General features: G+C 38.9%; 2 protein-coding genes across 7 annotated transcripts; one reads left to right on the top strand and one right to left on the bottom strand.

Annotated features, from left to right (window-relative positions):
- The first annotated feature begins 2,188 nt into the window (after positions 1-2,188).
- LOC131336228 (KH domain-containing protein HEN4-like) lies at positions 2,189-11,256 on the top strand. Of its 3 annotated transcripts, none has more exons than XM_058371984.1 (8): positions 2,189-2,356; positions 4,768-5,437; positions 7,516-7,989; positions 8,175-8,420; positions 8,536-8,748; positions 9,584-9,639; positions 9,731-9,812; positions 10,646-11,256. In XM_058371984.1, exons 2-8 carry the CDS (start codon positions 4,808-4,810, stop codon positions 10,979-10,981), a joined length of 2,037 nt encoding a protein of 678 aa, XP_058227967.1. In that variant the 5' UTR covers positions 2,189-2,356; positions 4,768-4,807; the 3' UTR covers positions 10,982-11,256. The 3 variants fall into 3 exon arrangements, with proteins under 3 accessions (XP_058227967.1, XP_058227968.1, XP_058227969.1); XM_058371985.1 differs by having other exon boundaries at positions 2,191-2,356; positions 4,804-5,437; XM_058371986.1 differs by lacking the exon at positions 2,189-2,356 and adding an exon at positions 2,931-3,046.
- A 1,617-nt stretch (positions 11,257-12,873) lies between these two features.
- Positions 12,874-15,184, bottom strand: LOC131336380 (uncharacterized). Of its 4 annotated transcripts, none has more exons than XR_009202800.1 (4): positions 14,852-15,184; positions 13,578-14,014; positions 13,368-13,492; positions 12,874-13,283 (listed from the first exon to the last, which is right to left on the bottom strand). XR_009202800.1 is itself a non-coding variant. In XM_058372185.1 (3 exons), the coding sequence occupies exons 1-3, from the start codon at positions 14,979-14,981 to the stop codon at positions 13,455-13,457; spliced, it is 306 nt and encodes a 101-aa protein (XP_058228168.1). In that variant the 5' UTR covers positions 14,982-15,184; the 3' UTR covers positions 12,874-13,454. The 4 variants fall into 4 exon arrangements, 1 of the variants encoding a protein (XP_058228168.1); XR_009202799.1 differs by having other exon boundaries at positions 12,874-13,492; positions 13,578-13,715; positions 13,812-14,014; XR_009202798.1 differs by having other exon boundaries at positions 13,578-13,715; positions 14,852-15,183.
- Between the last annotated feature and the right edge of the window lie 409 nt (positions 15,185-15,593).

Below are 15,593 nucleotides of genomic sequence, written 5' to 3'. Positions count from 1 at the left end.
AATTGTGTTTGAATTATTGTATGAGTATCATTTTTGTTATGAACAAAAAATCGAAACATATTTACCGAACAAGTTTTTTTTATTAGTTAAAACAAAAGTAAAAAAAAATATAAAATATAAAATGAAAACAAAAACGTTAGTAAACACCCCCTTAGCTGCTTCGCCTTTATACCGGATCCGGGGTGCTGTTAGTGCAACTCCGTGCAGTGCACGTGTAGAGCGACACATAACCGTCGATCTCATTAATCAATAATTCATATTAAAAATCAATTATGACCGGTAATAAATGATTCTTATAGGTTTTTACCGGTCATAATTAAAAATCATACTATCTCAATCATTCATTGTCGAGATTGATAGCCCGTATGCGCCGTGCATGATGCTTGCAGGATCTTGCACTACAGAATTTCCCAATCCCTTTACACTACCTTCTTGCTTTTTTTCTATAAGAGAGATAAAGGAAATTAGTTCAAGTGCCCGTGCGTGTATACATCCATATTCCATTGTGATAGTGTCCTCGTGATTTTCCTTTGCAAAAGTGCTACATAAACAATAATCCAAATATAACACCAAACACAATTTTTCACATACATGTAAGGTCTACATGTACTAGTATGTATGGGGTTTTCATGTATGTGAGAGATTATGTTTGGTGATGCGTTCCTAGCATTTTTGTTTCCTTTGGGTGCACAGAATTTAGGCTCTATTTGGAAGGAGTAGTGCTACAGGTACCGAAATCGTAGGGACTGCCGCGCGCGGGCTGTCTCCGGCCACTGGACGGCTGATCCGAGCCATTCAAAAATTTTAAAAAAGAAAAACGAGGGGGCTTACTCGAGATTCGACGGCATCCGAGGTGTGTAGAGTGCTTGATCGGAGCACCCCTTTTTCGTGAATATATGTATATATACACCGGAGAAAAGGGGAGCTCGAATCAAGTACCCTACACACCTCGGATGCTATTGAATCTCGAGCAGGCCCCCTTGTTTTTCTTTTTTAGAATTTTTGGACGGCTCGGATCGGCCCTCCGATGGCTGGAGACGGCTCGGCGCGGCCGTCCCTACGATTTCGGTACCAATATCATTTTCGATTTGGAAGTTAGAGAAAGAAAGGCAAAAAAGGAAAGAAAACAATAAGGAAAAATTGAAGAGAAATTGAGAGAAAAGCTGAGTTAGAATTTAAAATTTGTCCTCTCTTTTTTTTAAGAACCAAATAAGGGTGGGAAATTTTTTCCATATCTCTCCCCAACTTTCAAACAAACTCTTAGGCTCCGTTCCGAAAACTTTCTTAAAAAATAAGTACTTATTTTGGAATTTCTTATTCAAAAATAAGAAGGATTATTCCACAAAACCCAAATAAAAAGTTCCTTTCACATTTTCAAACTAAAAAATAATGTAAATGAAAAAAAAAATTCATTTTTTTTGCACCGTATTAAAGATTTCAATGAGATCTATCAAACAAGATTCATAGTGATGAGAAAATTATTTACGTAACACACATGATTTTTGAGTTTGAAGTTACCTTATACAAAAAATAAGACTGTTGCTATGAGAATGGGCGTCGGCGGAGGGAAATCGTACCGACGGCGGCTCCGTGCCGTCTCCGGCCACCGGAAGGCCGATCCGAGCCGTGAAAAAGAGGTGTTCAGATCAAGTACCCTACACACCTCGGATGCCGTTAATTCCCGTGCCGGCCCCCTTGGTTTTTTTTTTTTTTCGAATTTTTGGACGGCTCGGATCGGCTGTCCGGTGGCCAGAGAAGGCACGGCGCGGCCGTCGGTACGATTTCCCTCCCCGGCCAGTCGGTACCTATATAAATTCTTCCCAAATAAGTACCAACCTTCTTATTTTCCGGAACAAGGCTTCTTATTAGACAAAAAATAATTTCTTATTTCGGTTCTGGAACGGGCCCTTAAACTAGGTACTGGACATAATTGGCCATGAATTTTCCACTGATGCATGCCCAATTTTCTTCCCCCTGGTTTTGGCGTTTCACCTTGTTTGTTTGGGGTCTCAAAATCTATGGGCACAATTTTCAATAAATTTTCTATATCTTTCCACTCATTACACTAAAAAAAACACTCTTAAAACCCAAAACGAGCAGAGAACCCATACAAAAAACGTGGGCCTAAAGCCCCATATGTTTGGGCTAAAATATCAACGGAAAACCGGGAGGCCCAAACCAAGAATCTTCCAAATGAGATAGGAAAGCAAAACGGAGGCCAAACGAGCCCTAATTAAATGTGCCTTCTTTCGCTCTCCTTGGAGATGGGGAGCTAAATTCACCAAACTGCAATAAGCGTGATTCAAACTCTCTCTCTCTCTACTCAACGGAAAGCTCTTCGAATCTCTCTCAGTCGGTAAGTAATTTACTCTCGCTGCTAATTGGTTCCGTTTTCGTTCTCATTCTATCGTCAAAGTTTTTACCTTCTCCGTTCTACTCCTGAAAAATCTTGCCCTAGTTTGTCTCAATAACGACATAAACCGATAGCGCAAGATGCCTCAGTAACGCGACATAACGACATAAAGACTTTTTTGGAAATTTGATTAATTGATTCTCAAGTCGGTTAATTGCGAGTGGAAGCTTCAAGAATTGAACTTAAGAGATCATTTTTCTCATTTCTTTTTGCTGTGCTTACAAATTTATAGATTTGTTCGATGGTAAATGTAGCTTATACCGGATAACTAGGTAAAACCCACATTTTCCACGTGTTTTTTTTAATTAAATTACCTAGAGCTTAAAACTTTATAGTCGATGCAGTTCGATTTCCACCCGCCTGAACTAGGGTATAATCCCCCATTATTTGAGGTGCATTACAGTCTTAGTAATGAGCGCAAAGTCATTGTAAAGTTAGTGAGTGAATTCTCGGGTGTTTGTAATGTTTGGTGAGTGAAATCTTGAGAGTAATGTTTAGTTGAATGCAGTTGGATATTGTAGCAATTTAGTTCCTGGATGTTTTTGTTGAGTTGTTTGAGTGGGTACCCGGAGGGTGGGAACATTTTCAGTTGTATTTGGGAGTACCAGAAACCGCAACCTGCCTTTTGAGGAGGTATGCTCATTACATTTTCTCCCGGTGTATTAGTTATGGGCCTTGTAGTTCGAAATAAAGACTCCCACCCCATGAGAAGTCATTGGTTCGTTACGATCTCAATCAAGCACCTTTTCTGTGGAAGTTCCAGTTCACTTTCATGCCAAGCATCCACCTTTTATTGGTTAAGTAGGTGATGATAGTCTGAGTTGAAAGAGGATAGAAGTACCGAAAATAAGAGAGATGGATGCCAAAATTCTATTTCCCAATCTAAGAAAAGTCCATCTGGTTGTACCCCTTGGCTTCCAAGAGGGAGATGTCTAGGTTCGAGTCTATGGAGAGAAGTCGAACCCCTTTTGGTTGTTAACCCACTAATTACCCTCTAACCCCCCATTGATGTATACAATATTGGAAAAAAAAAAAAGAACGCTTAGAAAAGTCCATTAATCCTTTCTTACTTTCATGTGATGTGCGATTCTAATGCTATTCATAAATAAAAAATTGTCGTATTTCAATTGTTCTACACATTCACCGACACCACTGTCATCTAGCCTTAGCTGAATATCAGAATCTTAACGGATTACCAGCAGCATTTCTCCCTCTCCCTCTCCCTCTCCCTTCCCCCTTCTCTCTCTCTCTCTCTCTCTCTCTCTCTCTAAGGGAATGGTTTTGGGTGGGTACTCTGTCTAAGTGTGGAAATACTTAGAGACCTCCATATATCGTGTCTAAGAGATATGAATTTGATGCGTTGGAGCAACATAATACCAAATTGATCTTTGTAGCATGAACACTTTGTCGGCAGCTACGTACCAGTGTCAGGCACTTCTCGAACGCCAACACTCTGCATACACGTGTTCAACACTCAAATTGAAAGTGTCCTATTTTTGCTCAAAATTTTTTGTTTGGACACTCAAAAAAATGCTTTGGACACTCTCGGGACATTCACAATATATGACAAGGGTGTTAAACAAAATAGTAGACTCTTGTTAAAGGTTAGAAAAGTCTTTTTTTTGTGTGTGACATATGATGGTTATTAGTTGTGAAAAGATACATAGATGATGAAATGCTTTGGGTTCGAATACTTTTGTGAATGATGTGATGAGAAATAAGATTTAAGGTATATATGCTCTTACAGAGTGTAAAATTAGAGCATGTTGTATACATATAATCGAAATAAATTTTTTCCCCAATGTTTTAAAAGTCTCTAGGCGCTAGTCAGTTTTTGTATTTTTTTGTTTTTACATTTCCCTATATAAATCATTTATTTCCATCACAATTTGTAACTATAAAAGCACTAGTGCCCACTAAAATGCAACAATGAACAACCAATCTAAAAGAATTAGCATGAGGATGAGATTAATAGTCAACATACATCTATGTCATACATGGATCCCCCAAAATGGGGGAAGTACCCGTGTCACGGGTGCGGGATCTACACCGGATTCTCCAATTAATCCCGCCTAGCAGCCGGCTAATTGTCAAGCCGCCTAATATCGTGCCTAGACCACTAGTCAAGGTGGCCAGGCACTGCCTAGGGCATCTTTTCGCACAATGTTTTTTCCAAAATGAGTCCCCAACGTGTCGTGCTCTCTACCTTTTTGAAGATTAAGTGTCCGTGTCATTGCTACATGGCAAGTGATTATTGAGCAAGACTTTCTATGATAATTAGACTATTTTCTTTTTGAAATTGTTGTGCACTTTGTTTTGTTTTCTAATCTCATTGCACCTTTTGACATTCTCAGGTATTGACCCTCTCATATTTGTCAAAATTCTTGCAGAAGCATGGAAGGGAACAGGAGACCTTTCTTTAAGGAACGCCGCCCACAATTTAAGAAGAAGGGAGGCAGCAAGAAAGGTAAATGGCATAATTCTAGTCGCGAACAGTCTTTTGGAAATTCTGAAGCTTCAGACACCGTTTATCGGATACTCTGTTACTCTAAGAGGATTGGTAGTGTTATTGGAAAAGGTGGAAACAGGGTTAAAGCTCTCAGAGAAGAAACCCAAGCAAAAATTACGGTTTCTGATTCTGTGGCGGGATCAGATGAGCGGGTGATAATCATCCACAGTCCATCTACAAAAAAGACCCATGAAAAACAAAACACTGATGAGGATCAGAATCCAGCCACAGAGAATGAAGATTATCCGATGGAGCCACACTGCCCTGCTCAAGATGCTCTATTGAAAGTTCATGACAGAATTGTTGAGGAGGACCTTGTTGGTGGAATGGAAGATGGAGATGAAAATGTGATGGTCACGGCACGTCTTCTTGTTGCAAACAATATGGTCGGTTGCCTTCTAGGCAGAAAGGGAGATGTCATTCAGCGATTGCGAAGTGATACGGGTGCAGGTATTCGTGTTCTTCCTGCAGAAAATCTTCCTACGTGTGCTATGAGCACAGACGAATTGGTGCAGGTATCATTTCTTTAGTGCTGCTACTCCTTAATGTATTATGCCCGTCGAAATGTTGGCTAAAAAAAAACCACTTCAATATATTTACATTACACACAAAATGTACTTTCGGTATTGTCTTGTGCTGTTGTCAAGGTTGTCATGAATTGATTATTCAAATATTTTTTTCACCCTTTGTGGCATTTTCCTGTGAAGAATTTTGTCCCTATCTTGTTCATTCATCGATGGTCTTTACATTGCATTTTGTTTTGCTAAACTGTTTATGCCTATTAGTTTTCTTGAATGTAATCGACATCTATATCACGTGGGTGAAGGCATAGTGACTGACCTGAGAAAGTGCTTAATATTTTTGATTAATTCGGTACTTGTCATGTTCTTGAGGAAACCCATCTAGTGTTGTCTCCTTACGTGGCATCAAACACTTAATCAGAGGCAACCTGCAGGTAGCAGACACTCTCCGGACACAGACACGCTCCAGAGTCCCCAGACAGCTCCAAACACGTGTCCAAAGCTTAATTTTAAAGTGTCCAAATTTTTTTGCATTACTTCCGGTTGGACACTATCCTGACATTTCAGACACCTTCAGACATGGACATGACACTTTTCGGACATTTGGGGGTGTAAAATACCATTACAAAGTATCACGTTCAGTGTAGTCAAGCTGTAATAAAGTAATAAACAAATTAATAACGTAAAATCCCATAATATAAAACCTAAGGCAGGAGAAATTGATTGGCATCTTTAGTTCAAGCATAAGTTCAGATATTCTAGACAGGTAGGTCTTTAATGCCTGCCTGCCTTTCTCCTCACCACTTGGGTTAGGTAGGTCTCTCTGCCTCACATGCTTGCACACGGACCGTCTCTCTCTCTCGGTTATAGCTTGATAATAGAATATAAGTTTGTTTCTGCTGTCAATCATTTACCTCGCACTACATTGTCAGTTCCCATGAATTAATTTCTCACCAATGGCTCTAAACACACCCAAACCCCTGGAGCATCTGCAACAAATAGATAATAAAAAGAAATCTTGAATCTTACTATTGCTTATTTTCAGTTGTCCTGTGAAGAGTTCCTATAATTTCTCTTCAAATGGGTTTTAGGGTGATTTGTTTGTTCTAAAGGATTTGAAATAATTGATCCAATTGTTTGTTTTGTTTTGTTTTTTTTCCTGTTGCAAATAGTGCCAGATATGGTTTCCTGCAATCCTGTCTCCTTGTTCTTACCTTTGTTTCCCTCCTCTTGTTTCCGCCCTCTGTGTTTCTTGTATTAAATGCCTACATATTGCACACATGTTGAAATGTAAACTTACTGGTGTCCTTTCTTAATTGAATTAAATAGGACAGGTTGTGCATAATTCGGTATACTATACAAGAAGAGTACCCCTTGCATTTGCTTTTAATGGAAACTCGAAAGATAAATAGACATATAATCATGCTTCAATCATGTCAGAGAAGATGCTGGAAATCCCCTTCATAGGGAAATGAAAAATGAAGTTTCAAAACATATTGCTTAATCAATGAGTCATACATAGATGCATGTAAAACTGAAACTTTGTGCTGTCAAAGTGAATCAACTCATACACTGCAGCCTTGCAGGTTACCTTAGACGTCTAAAGCTATGTCAATTTGAACTTTTGGATTGCAATCGGTTAACAAAGGCTATCAAAATAATCAGAAGAAAGTTCAGGATGAGAAGCAGTTGTGAATCTTGTGATTAATATTATTTATAGGTATATGGCCTTCACTTAACCATTGACCTCGGTCCATGCAATGGCGAAGGTCTCCCATTCCTTTCTTGCTCAAATGGACCTAACCTGTGACTCCCACCATGTCTTTCTGATTTTGTGTAGTAAGCAGTGGAGCTATAGTGTACAAAAAGAAACATAAACTTTATTCCTATTCTTCTCGTTAAAGTGTTCGCTTCGCTTCAATTGGCTGTTAATTTATGCAGACAGTCATGGTTGTACAGATTCAGTTTTCATACTTTGTCGACCATTATGGGGAAAAAGAAGAAAGAATTTCAAAGTTCTGTTAACATATCATCCTCAACTGAAATGTTTGATATGGTTATGCAATACACAGATATCTGGAAAACCAGCAATTGTGAGGAGGGCCCTTTATGATGTTTCCACGCTCTTACATCAGAATCCTAAAAAGGACAATCCTTCTATGAGCTTTCCCTTGTCACAAGGGGGCCGAGGTTTTCATCCTATTGGTCCTCCCATAGATGATATGCCCCCTAGAGGAAATCTGCAGTGGTCTCAGCGTCATTATGATTCCCGTGATATGCCACCAATGCCATGGATGGGGGGATATGGCGACCGGCCTTTTGAATTTGGCCCAGATAGGTTTGATCGGGGTCCTCCTATGCATGGTGGGGAAGCTCCAAGTGAGTTCTCAATGAAGATTTTATGCCCAGTAGGGAAAATAGGTGGGGTCATTGGTACGGGAGGCTCCAACGTAAAACAGTTAGAGACAGAGACGGGAGCTAGTGTTCATGTTGGGGATGCATCAGCAGTGTTGGATGAACGTGTGATTCGAGTCTCTTCTTTAGAGGTTGGCCTTCTTTACGACCTTTCTTTAAATGTTTTGGCCATAGAAACCTCAGATTTTCACTTTTATACATCTTTTCATCTTTTGTTTCTCTTGGTTTTTGATTAGTACGCATCTTCCATTTTAAGCAGCTTTTCATTAACGTTAAAATACGTTAGGTGTATATCATATTCTGTTATTTTACTCAGGTTCTGTGGAACCCAAGATCAGAAACTATTGATGCCATTCTTCAGCTTCAAAATAAAACAAGTGAAGTCTCTGAAAAAGGAATTATGACTACAAGACTTCTTGTTCCGTCAACTAAGGTTGGCTGCATTCTTGGACAAGGAGGTAATATAATTAATGAGATGAGAAGGAGAACCCAGGCGGATATCCGTGTTTTCTCCAAGGAAGATAAGCCTAAATCTGCAGCTGATGATGAGGAGCTTGTCCAGGTTAGATGCTTGCTTCATGCTAATCTAGTTTTTAGTTGCCACAGTGACACTTGTTTTTTGCTCAAATAAAGATGGTTCCTCTCATTTGAACTTAACTGTGCTCTTGATAGTTTAGATATCAGGAAAATTTGGTGTTGCAAAAGATGCTCTGGTTGAGATTGCATCAAGACTTAGAGCAAGATATTTACGGGATGGCAATGCTGGAGCTGAACTGTCTCCTGTGAGGCCAGTTAAGGGATTTGGGCCTGGAGGAAGTTTACATAGTAGAGGGCCGGATATGTTTGGCCCAACAAGAACTGGCAGCTCTAGTGCGTATGAATATGTAAAGGTACATACTATTTACACATACCTGTCAATGTTATTATGTCCACCTCCAGTTTCATATGAACTTCGGCTTTGGTTGCAGTTGTTTTGTCTGTCACGTGAATTTGTGAAGTGTACTGGCTGATGAATGTTGCGACCTTGTATGCCTTGTCGACCACCATGTTATCTAGATTTAGAACATATAGTTTTACTGGATTTCGAGGTTTCAGCATTTCCAATGTCGATGTGTCGAATAGGACTATCAATTTTGGGTAATCAGATTTTTTTCCCACTACATGCATAGGCACTGGTCTGGCATATATTAAGCTATTTAATAGTTGTCACCTCTTGGAATGTTTTGTAAAAGACTAAAGTAAAACAAATAATCAGTCTTTCACAATCTATCCATTCTTAAATGGTATATAAATCATAGCCATACAGTAATTCATCTGCAGTAAAACTACGTTGGGGCATAAAGCAACTGATCTCACCACCTTTAAGTGTTTAATTTTGAGCATGTTGTGCTATTTTCCAAAATCTTGGTAGGCTAGAATTGTGGGTGATTCAAGTTTCTTGCTCCCGTCAAGCCTGTATATTATACTCCTATTTTCAACCTTTTAAACAACGTATTCACGACAAAGAGATGGAAACTCGTACTCATCATGCCTTTATAATGTGGTGGCTAGTACCTTTTCATGTGTGCTTGGAATTGACTTCTTAAGGACACATCTTGGCAACAAGTGTACCTGGTTGGAGTATTTTCCTTGTTTATAAATACTTCCTTCTTGCTATAAAATCGTTGTTGCTGATTTTGAATTCCAGTGCCTTGTCACTAAAATACTCCTGATGCTCTTTTGAAGGGTGGTGGTCGCGAATATGAATTTTCTGGTTATCCGGTTCCTCCAAGTGCTACTCGGTATATGCTATTTTGTTTCGTTATTATTATGTGAATTTCTTGTTCTGTTGTGTGATTGAGAGCATTAATTAATATGTTGGTCATGTTACAGATATTCCGATGTTAACAGCTCTATGGATGTGAAGATGCCATACAATGCTGCTGTTGGAACAGGTGGGAGGAACATGAGTGAGGTCAGTGTTTTTAGAACTTGGTTATCTGTGAGCGAATGTAACTGCATGACTTCAGCAGCAACAAATAATTGACGGAAAAATACCATTGTCGTATATTTTGCCGTAACCTACTTGTAGCATTCTGTCCCCGTACTTTTGACTTTGTTTTCCAGTATCTGTTTCTCAACCTGTCTCGGTGTTCCCACCCTAAGTGCCTTTTGTTCCACTATTCTCTTTGTGTTTCAGTCACTCGAAGAATATGTGCCCATATGGTTTTGTCCTCCAAACTGGTCTTCTGCTGTTTCTTCAATATTTGTCTACCAATGAAAGTGATTTTCCTTATCTTCCTTTCACCTCAAGATTGTCGCATTCTAGGGGATTTGAACAATTACAGAACCTTCTATAATAAAAAACAATTAAAGGCCTGATTAGTGGAAAATATGATTTGGGCTTTCCTCTGTAGAGTGGCAATTGTTTGGGTATCATGGAGTGGGTTGGTTGACCATTTTTTCATCTTGGTTTTCACTTATGGTTACTCCATAACAACAGTTGGATTTGTGCTCTGCAATACTCTGGGAAACACGAAGAACAACAGTGTAGCATTCATTTGCTGGTATCCATAAGCATCTTTGGACTTCCGAGAAATTCTCACTCCATTTGTAGTTTTCGAAGTCACTTTGCAAAATAAAAATATGTTTCATTTTTCATGTGGCTGTTTATTCTATACCTGCAATGGTTTTTGAGAACTGTATAACATCTTGTTAATGGGTTGTCACCACTAAGCTGGCAATCTCTTCTCATGCTTACAGCTTTGGTTATTGAGACATCGCTAAATCCTTTTTCTTTAATCCCAGATTGCTGGAACGAGGTTGAAGCTCCAAGATCCTCGATCCGGTGGCGCTGAATGCATCGTTGATATTCATGGGTCTTCTGATCATTTGAATGCCACCCAAAACATCTACCAGGCCTTCGTTGCTTCTTCTGGACAAAACACCAATCCTCCTCAAGATCCGTACCGAAACTACTATTCTCAGCAAAGCACCTATCCACAGAACCACTACGTGAGCACCAATCCACCACCGCAAGCGCCCTACGAGAACATGAGTACTCAGCAACCCACGTACCAAAACATGAGCTCACGACAAGCTCCCTACCAGCATGTAGGCCCACAAGGTTCTTACCAGTACTGAGATTAGAATTGAAGGCGATTTTTGTACCATAATTTGCTAGTGTTTCTTGATTCGGTAATGGTCATGGCTTATCTATCAGAACTTTGACGGGATGCGTTGAGGTAATTAATTACTACCATTGAGCAGCAGATCTACGACCACCCTCGTAGTTAAGCTTTTTCGCAACTGTCTAGCTTTCACAATGCTGTGGACTTGATAGTATTTTCTGATGTGCTGTCTGGGAAAATCTTAAATTCTCTTCGGTTTCTAATGAAGGTGTTTCGATTATCTGGTAATTTGTTCTGAATTTTCGACCCTGAGAAAAAAAAATTACTGGAGTATTGTTGATTGTCGTGAGCATTTATTTATTGCTAGCAAAGTTTAGTTAATGATTTGTAGGAACCCCCTTGACCCAGCGGTAACGTGCTGAGTTGAGCTGATTAGCATGTTCATTGAAAACTCTCGGTTGAGTTGAACGTCGGCCAGTTTCAGTTAAGCCGATCACCAACTAAGCTCGAGTAGGGTTCAATCTGATTCAGAAGTTTAACGAGCTTAAAAATTATTTTTGGATTCGGTTTGTTTATATCATAAGCAGAAGTTGAATGAACTTTTAATCAACCGAACATTCTAAGTTTTAGAACTGTATTCATTTAATAGTTTTGGATCTGGCTATGATGACCCCTTCCACTTATGGGTGGATTTGGGAATGCTGTAGTGTACCGGGCACTATACGTGTAGTGCAAACAATCCGGCCGTTCATTTCTACAATGGGCGGCTCGGATTTTCATCTGAACAATAGATGACTAGGATTTGTAGGAGTTTGGATTAAATCCAAGTTGTATGTGCCAAAATAGACGGTTGGAGTGGCCGTATTACACAGTGTAGTTCGGTTGGTGCACTACAGCCTCTCCCATTCCGTTATGGGCATCCATGTTCCTATTTTCTCAACCTTTGAATTTTCCTTTTGTAATCTCAATCATTGGTTGAATTACTGTCATACTAACTAGTAAGTGAGATCATACATTATGTAAGTGTTGCTATATATTGTGGTGAGTGTGATCATATAAATAGTACTCCATGTAAAGTTAGTTTGCGTGGTAAGTAAAATTATAGTCGCTTTGTTTGGTTGAGAGTTTAGTTTAGTTTAGTTTTGGTAGTGAGTGGGGAAAGAAATCGGGTAATGATTGAAGAGAGGTAATGATTGGAGAGAAATAGAGAGATGAGAAAGTAATAATTGGAGAAATAGGGTAATGATTGAAAAACTAAACTAAAATGTGAACCGAACACAACCAGTAATGTTTTGCTGAAAAATTATAAAACCTTGTTTTTTGAGTGGTTTTGATCTAATAGGTGAGATTTACTTATTTTTTCAATCTAAAGCTGCATATTTATGGGGCATCCATGCCTCATATCACTAAGGGGCATGGGAAAAAAATTCAATAGTTTTGGGCCCATTCATGGCTGAACCCCTTATTTTTTTGGGTAAAAATTGGCTGGCCCTCTTTTAGTGGTACAAAAGGGTTCAATGGTAGATGCATTTCTAAGGTTATGTTTTGAGTACCCAAATGTTAATGAGGATAAGAACCCAATTCTTAGTCAAATCCATGATGTAGAGCTTTTCGCATAGGTGGCCACTTCTTAAACTGGGTATTTGTAAATTGTAATGCTTCACCCACTTTGCCACTTGTAGATAAAACTTGGTGGCAAACCCTGCCTCAAAATTCATTAATGCTAAGGGTACATTGAGGGGGTACCGATCGTGTACAAATCGGTTAGCAAATGCCCTTGGACATCCGTGTTGTTCTCATAACCGTATATGAAGGAGAGATCCTGAAATGAAAAGATAAAGTTGAACAAAAGTGTTGAAATTGGGGTAGTAGATAACCTGTCCATAGAGGCAAATGTGCAAGAGGTGAAGTGTAAAGCATGCAAGTTGAAATAGAGAGACTGTAGATTGCACATATACGTTCAGATTATACAAATACAACAAACGAAAATTACAGGCTTGAGAAACCATGTGCATCCTTGTCATCCTCATTCGCAGTGAATTCCAAAGGATTATGTTTGCTTGTATGAAAACCAATGAGAGAGCGAACAACCTCATTTTCCAGAGTCCCGGGCTCAGGTTTCCGGTGACACTTCATGTCCTTGACTTGTTCACTTGATTTAGCTATTATGGAAACTATACCCTTCTCCTTTTGGAATAATTCAGTGAAACTGTTATTCACACATTCTAATATACCTTTATACACTTCTCTACTTCCACAGTTTTCATAACCAACTCATACCTGTCCACTGTTTTCCAAGTTGAGATTTATCGCTTCTTACAATAACGATCTCAGGTTAAAGTATATTGAAACTTAAAGCCGGGTCTGATTGTTTGATAAACTAGCACCAAGACTCATACCTGCCCCTCTATTGAATTCTCCATCGATAACTTGAGCGACCTTCATTTTAGAAGAAATTGGTTCTTTCATTGTCTCATCAACATCATTTACCACAATATTGTTGTAGTTTCAGATGATAACAAATCTGCACGGGGTACAAAAATACATTTAGTACTTACGCTGGCACTTACATTGCTGAGATCATCTTAGGATAATTAAAAAAAGTTTACCTTGTCTAATGATGGACGTGGCATTGACTACCTTTTCTTTCATGTGATCATGTGCCAATGGGCAAATTTCAGAACCAATTACATCCATTGAAGTGTTGAAATCAGAATTTCTCGATCCACAAATTGTACGAGCAGATGCTGCCAATATGAGGAAGCAAAAATTTGATGTCAATGTTGCGTGATGCCATGGCTTAACCATTGAGAAATTTATGCACTCGAAATTAGTCTATTTACGTTTACAATTGATAACCAGTCTAATGTCTCTGCTGCATCATCTGAAGCATCAGTTCTTTGGAGACAGTTTTGGCAACCCCACCATCTGAACTCAGGGACATATAGTGGAGGAAGCACATCTGATTCTTTGTTGGATTTCACCAAGCAAAGGAAATGGCCAACAAATATTTCGATCTTTTCTACCGACCTCACCATCAAAAGCACTACATTAACGGTAAATGGGACTTCTTAGGAGAACCCATCATTGAAAGCTTTATCATTCTTTAATATATTAACAAAAGGAAGAACAAAACACGTTCACGGCCGAACCTAGTTCTTATATTTAAGTTCTCCACATTAATTTCCAAATGCACAAGTGATGTCGCAGCTTACATTGCTGTCATATGCGGTTTGTTAATCAAAAAACAAGAAAACGGTGATTGAAGCAAAGATTAACTACATCACAATTAAGGTGATTATTGGAAAGAAACAATTGTTATGCTAAAGGGTATCCAGCACTGCCCTCACAAAGAGTCAAACTTCCCACGGAAGTTAAGCATTCAGGTTCATTGACTTCATTCTCGATGTAAAGAGACTTACAACGCGCAAGTAAGTCGACTTATTCACCATATCAATGAAGAGAAACAATCTACTCAGACAAGAGAGGTGATTCAGAAACTCAATTTGAGAGAAAAACCTGCACTTTTATAGAATCAAACTCACAATTACAAGAATTGAAAAACTCTCTAATTCACTCATTCTTTGTTTCCCATAATTTTACAAACGTACAAACACACATCTATTTCAGGATCTAAAAAGCCAACACGAGCTGGCAATGACAAAACTACATTTTGGATGCAAGGGGTAAAGGAGTAGTCGAATAGAAAAATGAATACCCAATAAAAAAATATGTAGAGTTGAATTGCTTGGAAATTGAAATGCTCTATTGAAATTCCAACAAGATGACTATACCCAACTGGGAAATTCACCAAAACAAAAACCTGAAACACGCAATTAAGAACAAAATCCAGAGAGAGAGAGAGAGAGAGAGAGGGGTTTACGTTTGGCCGCGTGACTTGATTGGGTACACAGTGGAGAAGCTTGAACGATTTGCAATGGATTTCGCAGGGGAAATGCTTGGAAACGGAGAATTAAGAATCCAAGTAGAAAATGATAGGCGTTGAGTGCCATGGATTTCCCCTTCGCCGGCGAGGTGCAGCCATGGTGATGAAAAGCCTCTGATTTGAAGCTCTACTACATGCCAAAGTAAAGTCGCATTTTAAAAGCGCGAGTTTAGGTTAATTAAGACTTCTCACGTTTGACCTGCGAAGTCTATTTACCACAGTCATTCTATATTAGCAATCAAATATGAACTCATTTCAGATTTATTTCAAAGATCCAAATCGTTCATGTCGTAGAAATCGTCAAGAACACTAAATCTAGAAAAATTCATTATAATCGGATGTAAATCAAAATCTTATCGAGAAGTTAAATGAAGTTTTTGAGTTGGTAATAATAGGCTTGGATGCATCGAATCAATGCAATAATAGGTCTGGCTACTAGTAGTCAAATATGAACTTATGTCAGATGTATTTCAAAGATCGAAATCGTTCATGTTGTAGAAATCATCAAGAGCACTAACCCTAGTCAAATTCATCATTATCGGATACAAAAAATCATATTATCGAGAAGTTATATGACGTTTTTGCGTTTATAATAATGGGTTTGGATCCATTGAATCAAATCCAACGAAACTGGCTTTTGGAAATCGTTTTAAGCAGGGAACCTCGCGGGTTCGAGACA

The sequence above is a fragment of the Rhododendron vialii genome, chromosome 8a, assembly GCF_030253575.1.
Source record: "Rhododendron vialii isolate Sample 1 chromosome 8a, ASM3025357v1".
Classification (NCBI taxonomy): domain Eukaryota; kingdom Viridiplantae; phylum Streptophyta; class Magnoliopsida; order Ericales; family Ericaceae; genus Rhododendron; species Rhododendron vialii.
Note: the sequence above shows the minus strand (reverse complement) of the source record. Positions and strands in the feature narration are given on the sequence as shown.